Genomic DNA, 12,500 nt, shown 5'->3' on the forward strand with positions numbered 1-12,500 from the left:
AGCACGCTGAGTAAAGACATGGGTATGGGAGGTTAGGGGGTCCACCAATCACATCTCATTCATAAACACCTCCAACAGTTCCTATCTTCAGAATTACATGTTCTCTCGATTTGAAACTCTGTTTTTCTTCCCCATCGTTTCCAACATTTCTATATGTAACACTCTGTAGACGTGGGTCATTTGTTGGTACGCTTACAGTTCATTACTTCATTACTCCTGAAAAGTCATGCAAGTAAAAGCAGCTTTCTCATGTATCTCCCTACTGTCTAGTAAAGCAAAGAAGGCATGAAAGGAAACGACATATTGTTTATTTGGAGACAAACCATAAATTCTAAAATGGCCTGGACGGACTAACAGATTTGAAGGGATCAAAGGCTGTCAAACTGAAAAAGAACACTGAAATAAGATTGGAATTTACCTACCCCAAACATGTGTTTCGAAAACAAAAATTTGATAGCATATTGTTTAGCATACACTCCTAACATTAGAAGTGTTAATAACTTTCCCTATAATGTCATACATGACATTTATCTTTAGGCTAATAAGTGCTTAAGGCTCTCTTTCATATGTAAGGGTTTGTCCGTAAACTTGTATTAGATGGGTCCTCCCCTCAGTTTCAAGATATTTTAGATACATTTATTGGTTCATAGTGCTACATAGTGTATGTATTATTTTATGTTTAGTGGTTCTGGGCCCCTAAGCTTTTGAAGAGCTTATCATGGTGTCCTATTGTCATATGTCTATTATTGTATTGTTTGTACCAGTGCTCTCAATTTGACATTAAATAGAGGATTCTACTACAATTAGTCTGGGTGTGTGGTACTGATGGCTCTCATCACCTGTGAGGTGTCCACAGTGGGGGTACTGATGTCCTCTTTGCTGGAGCTTGTGCCGGGCCAGTCCACAAACTTCTGCCTGAACAGCACCGTCTCTGCCCCCTCAAACAGACGACCCAGAAGGGCCCAGGTAGGGCGCCCAACACCCAGCCTGAACAAAAATACAAAAACATGACATTGCAAAACATGGCATGACATGGTTGTCCCTGATGGTCCCCCATACTGGCTTAAATAAACAGAAGGACAGAAGCAGAAGGACTCCTGCAACTACTGTGTGAGTTAATGAAGTATGTAGTGCATGTGTGTGTGTGTGTGTGTATGTATGTGTGTGTGTGTGTGTGTGTGTCTGTGTGTCTGTGTGATTGTATTTGTGTATTATTAAAAGAACTCACCTGGGTATATGTGCATTAATAGCTGAAGGGTCCAAGGGGTTGACCCTGCAGTTTCTGTAGTCATACCCTCCGATCCACACCTGCTGAGCCAATTGCAGCGCCACCTTGCGGTCACCTGGGGTAGCGTCTTTCCCATGCCACAGGTAGACCTCACTCCCAAAGTCAAACAGCAGAGTCTGGGAGAGGAGCAAGAGCAGGACGTACACATGGTGTGAGCATAAAAACGCTCACAATCTGTATCTGGCATAGAATGGATGAGCAGGGTAGGTTTGTCTCATTTTCACCATAGCACCACAGTTGTCCACCAGGGGGCAGTAGAGAGAGAGAGAGAGAGAGAGGTGGATCTGCTCTAGTGTGTGTGTGTGTGTTAGATAGAGGTGCGCGTACCTGAGTGGAGCCCAGTAGGCCGACGTGTGAGGCTGTGGCCCAGCCTTGCTCGTGAGGCACTAGCCGGTCCTCTGCCAGCTGGTACACACAGTTGGACTCCACCAGCGCGCTCTCAAACAGCTCGTCCTCCTCAGGGCCACCCGCACCTGCAGTCAGGGCCAGAGACGCTGGTTAACTAACACGCACACATACATACACACACACACACACACACACACACACACACGTGATGCACGTGTACCCGCACATGTACTCTTTGATGAAAAGACCAATGCTGCCCTGTAGACAACCGACACTCACCCAAATACTCTGCTCTTCCACCTAGGAGGTTCCAGAACTCCATAGCTTGAGAACTCTCACTGTTCACTCCCTCATCAAGGTGGATGACCTGAGTTGCTTGGCAACCCAGGTCCCTCTGGCTCTGGACTATGAGGGCCATCTCAGAGGCCTGTAACATTACAAATGAAATTGATTTGGTAATAAATAAGCAGTAAGCAAACACATTTTGCACCAGCAAACACCAGCAAATATTACCAATTCACATGTGCTATAACCATCAGTAACAACCATTAACAGCTAATATTGCTAACTACAAATCATCATTATAGGCCATACAATTCTCTGTAATCATCAGTGCTGCTAAATGCACACAGATCTGCTCAATAACAATGCAAGTGTATGGAGTTACATTTGTTCCACTTTTATGAGCGAGCAATAGCACAATTTGAGCGCAGAAAAATATTTTGACCGAGCACACAAATTATATTTTGAGGAAAAATGAAACACGAGCACAAAAAAACTTGTAGTTGAGCAAACGGGAATCTATGTTGTGCTCCACAAATGTCTTTGCCTGTTTGCTAATATCAATATGTATGTGCAACATCAGCCCCCTTTCTTTCAGTTTCACTGTACGTGCTCACATAAACTGTTCCTCCGCTAGCTCAGGAGATCTCTGTCGCACTCACTCTTTCACTGAGAGTGAAAGAGAGAGAGAGAGAGAGAGAGAGAGAGTGAAAGAGAGAGAGAGAGTGAGAGTAAGAGTGAGAGAGTGAGAGTGAAAGAGAGAGAGAGAGAGAGAGAGAGAGAGAGAGAGAGAGAGAGAGGTACTCTGCGGCGCTAACCTTTGCCCTCTCGGCAGGATTGGCTGCCCGGCCGCTCCATGTGAAGCAGTGCTGCGGCGTCACCAGTAGGAAGCAGTCTCCGCTATTCAGAGACCGGGCTGTCGGCTCCACAACAAGCACCTGCACCTGCCGCCAGCCTGGAGCAACAAACAGACAACTACCGGTCACCAAACTACAGCTCCCAGAATCCTCAAGAAGAAATGAGTCCAACTCTTGTCTATTTTAAAACTATAACATGTTTAGAACCTTCCTTAGTATTCAAAGCCTTATGAAAGAAAAAGCAATTAAAGACAAAGGTGTGAAATTGAACTAAATAAATTAAACTACATAGACATTAGCTCTGTCAGCATCTCTATCTGCCTTCTCACTTCTCTTTATTTCAAACAAGCAGAGATCTCACCTTTAACCTGAATGAGCATGAGTGAGTTGTAGGGCACTGTGTTAATGCCTGATGTTTCAACAGCAATGGCATCACTTGAAGATGAATTACAGTTCTTAACCACTAGAGGGCACAACAGACATGAGCATGAGTGAGTTGTAGGGCACTGTGTTGATGCCTGTTGTTTCAACAGCAATGGCATCACTTGAAGATGAGTTACAGTTCTTAACCACTAGAGGGCACAACAGACATGTCAAATGATGGCCAAATAATATGGATAAAAATGGACAAAGAAAATGTATCTGTGTCGAAACGCTCACTCCTATTGGCTTCTTCGGCAGCCCCGTTGTCTTGGGGCTCGTTGAAGTCCTGGCGAACATCGTCACGGGCAGCTAGTGCACGTAAAGGATTCCGCGAGCCTTGAGTCCGGCGAGAGGGCCTCACTGAACGTCTGTGCTCTGCTACTGCAGATGACAGACTACACACACACACACACACACACACACACACACACACACACAAACAAAACACACACACACACACACACACACACACACACACACACACACACACACACACAAACACACACACACACACACACACACAAAACACACACACACACACACACACACACACACAAAACACACACAGAGAGAAAACACATGTGAGTGTGAGTGTGAGTGTGAGTGTACAAACACATGCATTCCCTACAATGCTGCTACTCAATAAAACATCAGCACAAAAATGATATCAAAGATGTACAAAATAATGAATTTGCCCATAATGAAATTATGAGAGATGCGCATACACCACAGTGTTTTTCCCACAGAATTGAATTATATTTGTGGTGGTAGGTTTGCAGAATTAACTCGAATGCAACAGTTTTTAACAAATTAGTGCAGCGTGGTTATGATTCTAACCAGATTTAAGCACAATTTAGTACAACCTGGAAAATCATTGTGTGGTGGTCAATGTTGATATTGTGGTGGGCCGCCACAAATAAGTCAATGTATGGGAAACACTGCACCATCTCATACAACTCTCATACTTACACATCAGTCCACATACAGTTGTTCTTGCTACTCTCTCTCTCATATCAACATACTGGTACTTTATACTGTACACTGGTCATTTCAATGCAACTGCAGGGAGCTGCAGAGGTAAAGTAGCATGGACGTCCGCGGGGCAGCCAAGCTCTACACCGAAACTGCCCACTCATCAAAGAGCCAACGGAGTAACATGAGGAAGGCCAGGCAGGGTACAGAAACAGCAGACCTGACCTACAGTTGGATCCCTCTCTCCCACTCCTCCTCACAGACTCTCTCTCTCTCTCTCTCTCTCTGTCTATCCCTCTTTCTCCCACTCCTCCTCACAGACTCTCTCTCTCTTTCTCTCTCTCTCACTCTCTCTGTCTGTCTCTCTCTCTATCCCACTTTCTCCCACTCCTCCTCACAGACTCTCTCTCTCTCTCTCTCTCTCTCTCTCTCTCTCTCTCTCTCTCTCTGTCTCTCTCTGTCTATCCCTCTCTCCCACTCCTCCTCAGACTCTCTCTCTCTCTCTCTCTCTCTCACACACACACACACGCATACCCACATTGGTGTGTTGGTCTGACACAGCGAGCTGAGGTCCTGCTCCGCGTCTGCACAGGTGCTCGGCGAGCCGGGCGTGGCGCCAGAGGTCATGACCTCTTTGGCGCACCCAGAGGCCGCTGCTGCTGCTGGTGCAGCCTCCAGGGGGGACGGAGCAGTGGGGCCTGGGCTGGCAGCCTGCGCAGACGTCTGCACGTCCCTCTGCTCCTCTGTCTGCTCCTCCACCCGCGCATCGGCCTGCACCTGCGTCTGCGTCTGCGTCTCGGTCTGCACATCTGTCTGGGCAAAGTCCACTTCCACTGTCTACAATAAGCACAATCCCCATCACTTTAGAGCTACATCAACCATGTAACACCAGTGACAGAAGACAGAGGCAAGATATGGACACAACATACAGTAGGTCACCACTGACTGAACAGATCTGAGGTAAGAGTAGGCTACGCAAAGGTGACATTTCACTGACTGAACAGATCTGAGGTAAGAGTAGGCTACGCAAAGGTGACATTTCACTGACTGAACAGATCTGAGGTAAGAGTAGGCTATGTAAAGGTGACACTTCACTGACTGAACAGATCTGAGGTAAGAGTAGGCTACGCAAAGGTGACATTTCACTGACTGAACAGATCTGAGGTAAGAGTAGGCTATGTAAAGGTGACACTTCACTGACTGAACAGATCTGAGGTAAGAGTAGGCTATGCAAAGGTGACATTTCACTGGGCTAACAATCAATATACAATGATATATTGTGACAAGAATAGATTACAATACAAGAATACAATATAATGAAGACAAGAATAGAGGCAAAGAAAGAGAGGAAATCAGGGAGACAACAATTTGACTGGGAGTGAGAAAGACAGAGAGAGAGAGAGAGAGAGAGAGAGAGAGAGAGAAGGCAGGTAATGAGAGGATGAAGAGAGGAGAGATGGAGAGAGAGAGTAGAGATGGAGAAAGGGGAGGAGGAGATAGAGGGAGGAGAGATAAGGAGATGGAAAAAGGAGAGATCAAGAGAAGTGGAGAGATGGGATCCACCTGCTTCCTCCAACTGGGCTGAGATGGGGCTTGGGTGGAGCACACTTCTTGCGCCTCATATGACAGGTTAGTCTGAGCGATGGATGAGGGATGAGAAGACAGAGACAGAGGCCACATTTAGCATGCGTCCCAACTTCAAGAAGGCAAACACCAGCGACCATAAACAGGTACAAACGACACAAACGACAGCAAAAAAGTGACTGTTTCATCCTCATCAACTGTTGCACAACTGTATTTGAAGAATTAATTTGCAAACACAGATATCTCCATTTTTACAGATATTTAAAAACATGCTTTTTCCATTGTGCATTGTGTAGCAATTGTAATTAAGTAGAAATAAATCTAATGAAAACAACCCAATTCGGTTGATATAACCTGAAACTCACAATAAAATGCTTTTCATCTAAAGAGGCCATGCATCATATGAACAAGCAATAAAACAATATAACTACAGTAAGAACAGATGATGACGATGGCTCATTTGGTCTGAAGCTAAACCCTCTCAACTCTTCAAACCCTTACCTTTGATACATAGGAAACACCATAACAACATACACCACAGACACACAGTAAACACACATAACACACACAGTTGGATTAACACACCCACACACACACAATCATGCATGCACGCACACAAACACATGAAGCCAGTTGGAAGCACCATAATAAGCAATATATTCTGACAACAGTGCAAGCGCACGATGGTCCCGAGACCCCAGGGTCTCAGGCAGTGAAGGGTGGGCATGCAGGAGTGTGTGACATGCTCCAACACACACATGCATGCATAGGCACGGCCACGAGCCCTTGTCACACGCTCACCTGGTTGAAGCACATGACATACTGAGGAGTGGTGACAGGGGGGGAATAGACAGAGGAGAACACAGGCTCCTGGAGCGAGAGGGCAGGAGAGAGAGGACATGTGGCGCAGGGGTGAGCCATACCAGAGACCCAATCGGATGGAAACACACACACACACACACACACACACACACACACACACACACATACATACACCAGACACACACACACACACACACACACACACACACACACACACACACACACACACATACACCACACACACACACGCACACACACCACACACACACACATTACCAGTCACTCATCCACTCATTCATTCACTCAGTCAAACAAAGTACATAGAGTATACAGTACACCATACATAAAGTAATATTCGACACAAATAATACAACACAATAGACACACATACACACTGTCATCCTTCAATGGCTAAAACAGTACTCTTACCCAGCATTGAGGGCGGGCTGATGCATTATGGGTAGTTTCACTCTCTGTCTACTTAGGCAGCACAAGAAAGAAAAACAAGGTGAGTGAGTGGGAGTAATACGAGATCAGGTACACACACACACACACACACACACACACATTTCCTGAGTCAAAGCATCCTACTCATATGAGGGATTGAGAGAGTGTCTGGGGACACGCTACTGGTCACTGGGGCGTAAGGCTGCCCGGCTCCCTGTGTCCTTAAGAAGAGAACCAGCCATCCTCCCTCCAGAAATCCTGCTAATCTCTCTCCAAGGGGATGAAGCTCCACAGATCAATGGCACAGTCACAGCTGATGTAAGAGCTTGAGACTGGCTTTACACCTCACTGTTCACGCTCAGAGAAGCCACGCAAGCTAATAGTCCTGACCTGCAGTATCTAAATGAGAATAGTGTGATGTGCTACTAAGCTCCCCCAGCAGTAATACAGAGTTATTGCTAAAGCTAAGCATCCTGCAATGTCTTAGCATGAGGAGCGTAGCGTGTCATTAGCCTCTTTCCACAGTGGTAAACTGTTAGCGCTAATGCTAACAGTTGTGCAGTGTCTTAGGATGAGGAGCGTAGCGTGTCATTAGCCTCTTTCCACAGTGGTAAACTGTTAGCGCTAATGCTAACAGTCCTGCAGTGTCTTAGGATGAGGAGTGTAGTGTATCATTAACCTCCTTATGTAGTGGTATAGAATTATCATTAGCCTCCACACCTGCAGTGGCTCCAGGCGTACAGAATTCCTCTTAGGTCTCCTCTTCCTCTCTTCCCTCTCCTCTTCCTCAGAGTGATGATCAGCCAACCTGCTGGAGGAGAGAGAGGGAAAGATGCTTAATGACAAAAAATACAATAAAGGTTCAGCAAGTATTATGCCCACCCAAACATAAGCATACACACACAGACACAAAGACACACAGACACACACACACACACACACACACACAAATAGTGACTGGACCCTGGGTTTTTGGTGATTCAGAAGTTGGTGTCAATGGGATCCTTTCTAGACAGAACCTGCAGAGCACATTAAAATGTGCTAAAAGGTTTGTCTGGGTTCACCCAGGCTAACACACACACACACACACACACACACACACACACACACACACACACACCTGTCCTGGTTGTCTGTATGTGTGTCTCTGGGTTGAGGCTGAATGGGAGGCTCCTGGCAAGCCAGTGGCTTTGGCTCCTGAGTGGCCCGGCGGGCTCTGGCGGTCTCCTTCCTGGCCCTCTGCCTCCAGGGGGCAGCAGACGCCGCGGCGCCTCCCTCTCCCGACTCAGACGCGCCCCTCCTCCTCTCCGTATAGGCTTCGCTCTCCTCCGGTTCCTCCCTCCTCTCGTCTACTCTCTCCCTCCTCTGCCCACCGTTCTGCTCCTCTTCCTCCTGGTGCCCAGTCAGAAGGTCCTCACTGGCACGCCTGGCCCTCCACTCCTCTCCCCCTGACTTGCTCTTCTTAAGGATGCCCCGCACCTCTCGCTGAACGGCATGATGGGAGGTGTAGTCTTCAACAGTAGGCTCCAGGCTGAGCTGGGCCCGGAGCTCCGTGCTTGAGCCCCACTCACCGCTGGAGCGCGGCCGGGTCTGGCGCACCTCGCTGGGCTTGAGGTTGGTGGACAGGGCCTGCTGCCGGTCAAAGACGTGTGGGGACAGGCTCAGAGTGGGCAGCTGGACTGGGGCCTTCTGGAGCTTCAGCAAGAACAGACAGGCACAGAGGCAAGGTCATGTAAATACACAATACACAGACAAACAACAAAACGTAGAGAAATGCTATGAATGTATGTGAATGTATTTGATGCATATGCATTGAACATCATATTTTGTTGAAAGTAGAAACTGAAACTGTTGAGACAATAAGCACTCTAACCCCACACCAAAACCTTTACCCTCTCCTAAACAGGAGCGGTAACCCTTGAACTTTAACCTCTAACCTCTAACCCTGCTCCTGAACCTGACCTCTTCCCCTCTCCCTCTGCTGCAAAGCCACATTCAGGAGCTGAAGTTTACCTCTCCACCTCTAGAGGTCTAGAGTTCTCACTCACATGTAAGTCGCACCATCTAGCTCCATCTCCCTGCCTGCATAGATACATACATTACATTACATTACATTTACCAGACACTTCTTGACCAAAGTGACTTACATATGTCAGCTACAGTATATTACTGTACAAGGGATCACATTGTGCCCGGAGCAACTTGGGGTTAAGTGCCTTGCTCAAGGGCACAACAGTGGAAGCCAGGAATTGAACCCACAATTTTCAGGCTACTGCACGCTAGCCCAGCTCCTTAACCACTACACTACCACCGCCCACTAATTAAGCTGCTTGCTTGCTAACCAGCCTTCTGACCGCCAGCTGAATATATACACTATAACCACACACACACGCACACACACACACACACACACACACACACACACACACGCACACACGCACACACACACACACACACACACACAAACTGTACATCAGGACAAGCAGGAACAATTAGTAAATGACGTTAACTATTTACAATTTCCTAAATGACTCCAGTAGACAGACAAACACAGACACAGACACACACACACACACACACACACTAGACTGACCTCCTCCACAGTGATGGGCTGTGTGCGGTAGCGCGCGCCCTTCTGCCTGCGTCTCTCGGGGGCCTCGGTGGAGCCCGGCTCCCTGGCCAGAGCCCCCGGCTGGGACAGCTTGTTGAAGAGAGCCAGCTTCTCGCTCATGCTCAGCTTCGAGCTCACGTCGTCCTCCACCTCCGGCTCCCCCTGGGCAGCCGGTGTCTCGCTGGGCTCCTCGGACTGAGGGTGGCTGTGTGAGAGCGGGGAGACAACACACCATGCTTTCACCCTCCAGTGCTCAGGGTGGGTCAGTTGTTGTGTAGTGCTTTACCTGTGGCGGTCTGAGGTGGAAAACTCCGGTTTCAGAGAGTAAAAAAGTCTTACCACATATTTGTTCTATTTGTTTGTTTCTTAAAGGCATCCTACGCAAGGTTTGCTACCTTAATATAACAGCTTTGATGATAAACTAAGTTGTAATAGGAAGAATCGCGCACCTTATGCAGCTGCAGTCTAGCCCTGTACGGAGAGCCAGCCTTGCAACTTGCTCTGCCCCGACCCAGAGAATCACAAATTGCTTTACAGCAATTGTGCAATAGCCTTCTATTTTGTATTAAATCCTGTGATATTACCTTGTCAGTCAACATGGCTCTTCAGAAATCATCTTTGCCGGTTTGTAAACAAATCCACATGTTCCGTGGGAAAGGTGTTAGCCATTAGTGGTATTTATTGTGTACAATACAAATACTCTGTAACTGTAGGTGGAGCCCAGTAGCAAAAAAATCCTGAAACTGCATTGGATACCTTCTGATTCTGATTAGCACAGTTCTTCAATCAGGTAAATAAGCTAATTAATGAAATAACTGAAATAACTGAAATTGTGTTAAGTGCACAGGTAGAACCAATACATTGTAGGACTTTACATTTCTGAAACCAGAGTTTTCCATCTGTCTGAAGACAAAGATGTTTCACACACCTGACGGCCACTACAAGCTCCTCGCACGTGATTGGCTGAGTGAGTGCCCGGTGCTCGTTGCTGCGGCGAACTCGCCGCTCATGGGATCCGGCTGCAGAGCGAGGCTTCAGGAAAGAGGAGGCCTCGGGCACTGTCTTCTCCAGCTCCTGAACGCAGGTAGCAAAGCAAAGGAGGACTTGACTTCCATAACGTACACAAAGCCATGTTGAAACAGTACACAGAAACAACGGCAAACACCCTGAGGAACAACAAAACCACTTAATGTCAAATGTGTTCTCAAAACAGCAACAGTACACAGAAACAACGGCAAACACCCTGAGGAACAACAAAACCACTTAATGTGTTAATGTGTTCTCAAAACAGCACCCTGGAATGTGGAATCGCTGTTCCTGTTCTCTGTATGAACCCTTTCTATTCACATACTGAGGTGGACAGTAGCAGAATACTACAGTAGTAAACTGTTTCAGGTGCACTGCAATAAACCAAAAGGCCATGTGAGTCTCTGCTCCTCATATGTTATATATTACACATCAATTTATGAATTTATATATGTGCATGAATCTATGGATCTATGTGTAGCAATTTACATGTAATGAAATTATTTGTACATGTAAATGTATATTGACACACATGTCGACTCTTTTCAATGCAGCAGCAGAATGCCAGAGTGCAGAGCACCATGAGAACCAGTGGTACACCAGCTCTGCCTGTCACAGTGTAACCAGACACTCCGGTGTTCCGTTACCGGGCAGGAGGAAAAGGGGGAGATGGAGAGAGAGAGAGAGAGAGAGAGAGAGAGAGAGAGATGGCAGGGATGTCACTAATTATAGCCGCATAATGCCCATTCACTACCCTCTGATGTGGGTTCATACAAAACAACCATACACTTCACATATTAACACAAAGGACAAAACTGTTTTAAAACCTTGACACTGAAAGAGAAGCAACAGCCTGGACAGACATCAACATATACTGTACACTGGTCATTTCAATGCAACTGCAGTGAGCTGCAGAGGTAAAGTAGCATGGACGTCCGCGGGGCAGCCAAGCTCTACACCGAAACTGCCCACTCATCAAAGAGCCAACGGAGTAACATGAGGAAGGCCAGGCAGGGTACAGAAACAGCAGACCTGACCTACAGTTGGATCCCTCTCTCCCACTCCTCCTCACAGACTCTCTCTCTCTCTCTCTCTCTCTCTCTGTCTCTCTCTCTGTCTATCCCTCTTTCTCCCACTCCTCCTCACAGACTCTCTCTCTGTGTCTCTCTCTCTCTCTCTCTGTCTGTCTCTCTCTCTCTGTCTATCCCTCTTTCTCCCACTCCTCCTCACAGACTCTCTCTCTCTCTCTTTCTCTCTCTCTGTCTCTCTGTCTATCCCTCTTTCTCCCACTCCTCCTCACAGACTCTGTGTGTGTCTCTCTCTCTCTCTCTCTCTCTGTCTGTCTCTCTCTCTCTGTCTATCCCTCTTTCTCCCACTCCTCCTCACAGACTCTCTCTCTGTCTCTCTCTCTGTCTATCCCTCTTTCTCCCACTCCTCCTCACAGACTCTCTCTGTCTCTCTCTCTCTCTCTGTCTATCCCTCTTTCTCCTCACTCCTCACAGACTCTCTTTCAGTCTTCCTAAAACACTCTCTCAAACACACACTCTTTTTTTACAGACACTGTCTGCTTCAATTGTCCCTTAAAGAATGTCTTCTTTATTATTCCCCTAGTATCCCTTAATGTTACACACCCTTACAGCACATGACCCTCCCATTATAACTGTCCACATACAGTATTTAGTGAGTGTGATGTTTTACAGAATGTAGGCACATCATGCTTTATTTCATTCTATAACAGGTGAGAGGCAGGTTATGCAAAGCCAAACTGACCACAATGTCCATTTAAAGACTACTGTCTACCTCTGGCACAGTGAGGGGCACACGCAGTGGGTAAGTGGGG

General features: G+C 46.9%; 1 protein-coding gene across 1 annotated transcript in view; it reads right to left on the reverse strand.

Moving 5' to 3' along the window:
- The window catches only part of svilc (supervillin c), a 22,429-nt gene that overhangs the window by 5,443 nt on the left and 4,486 nt on the right, over window positions 1–12,500 (reverse strand). The window contains exons 6-21 of the mRNA XM_042086364.1: window positions 10,563–10,708; window positions 9,617–9,839; window positions 8,144–8,718; window positions 7,744–7,834; window positions 7,006–7,053; window positions 6,556–6,624; window positions 5,734–5,805; window positions 4,709–5,007; window positions 3,436–3,593; window positions 3,137–3,238; window positions 2,737–2,873; window positions 1,916–2,063; window positions 1,616–1,761; window positions 1,229–1,404; window positions 840–987; window positions 1–6 (exon numbers count right to left, since the gene is read on the reverse strand). The exon at window positions 1–6 is cut by the window's left edge and continues 292 nt beyond it. Coding sequence (XP_041942298.1) covers window positions 1–6; window positions 840–987; window positions 1,229–1,404; window positions 1,616–1,761; window positions 1,916–2,063; window positions 2,737–2,873; window positions 3,137–3,238; window positions 3,436–3,593; window positions 4,709–5,007; window positions 5,734–5,805; window positions 6,556–6,624; window positions 7,006–7,053; window positions 7,744–7,834; window positions 8,144–8,718; window positions 9,617–9,839; window positions 10,563–10,708 — 2,544 coding nt within the window. The remainder of the gene's footprint in view (window positions 7–839; window positions 988–1,228; window positions 1,405–1,615; window positions 1,762–1,915; window positions 2,064–2,736; window positions 2,874–3,136; window positions 3,239–3,435; window positions 3,594–4,708; window positions 5,008–5,733; window positions 5,806–6,555; window positions 6,625–7,005; window positions 7,054–7,743; window positions 7,835–8,143; window positions 8,719–9,616; window positions 9,840–10,562; window positions 10,709–12,500) is intronic.

This window comes from Alosa sapidissima, chromosome 3 (genome assembly GCF_018492685.1).
Source record: "Alosa sapidissima isolate fAloSap1 chromosome 3, fAloSap1.pri, whole genome shotgun sequence".
Taxonomy (NCBI): domain Eukaryota; kingdom Metazoa; phylum Chordata; class Actinopteri; order Clupeiformes; family Clupeidae; genus Alosa; species Alosa sapidissima.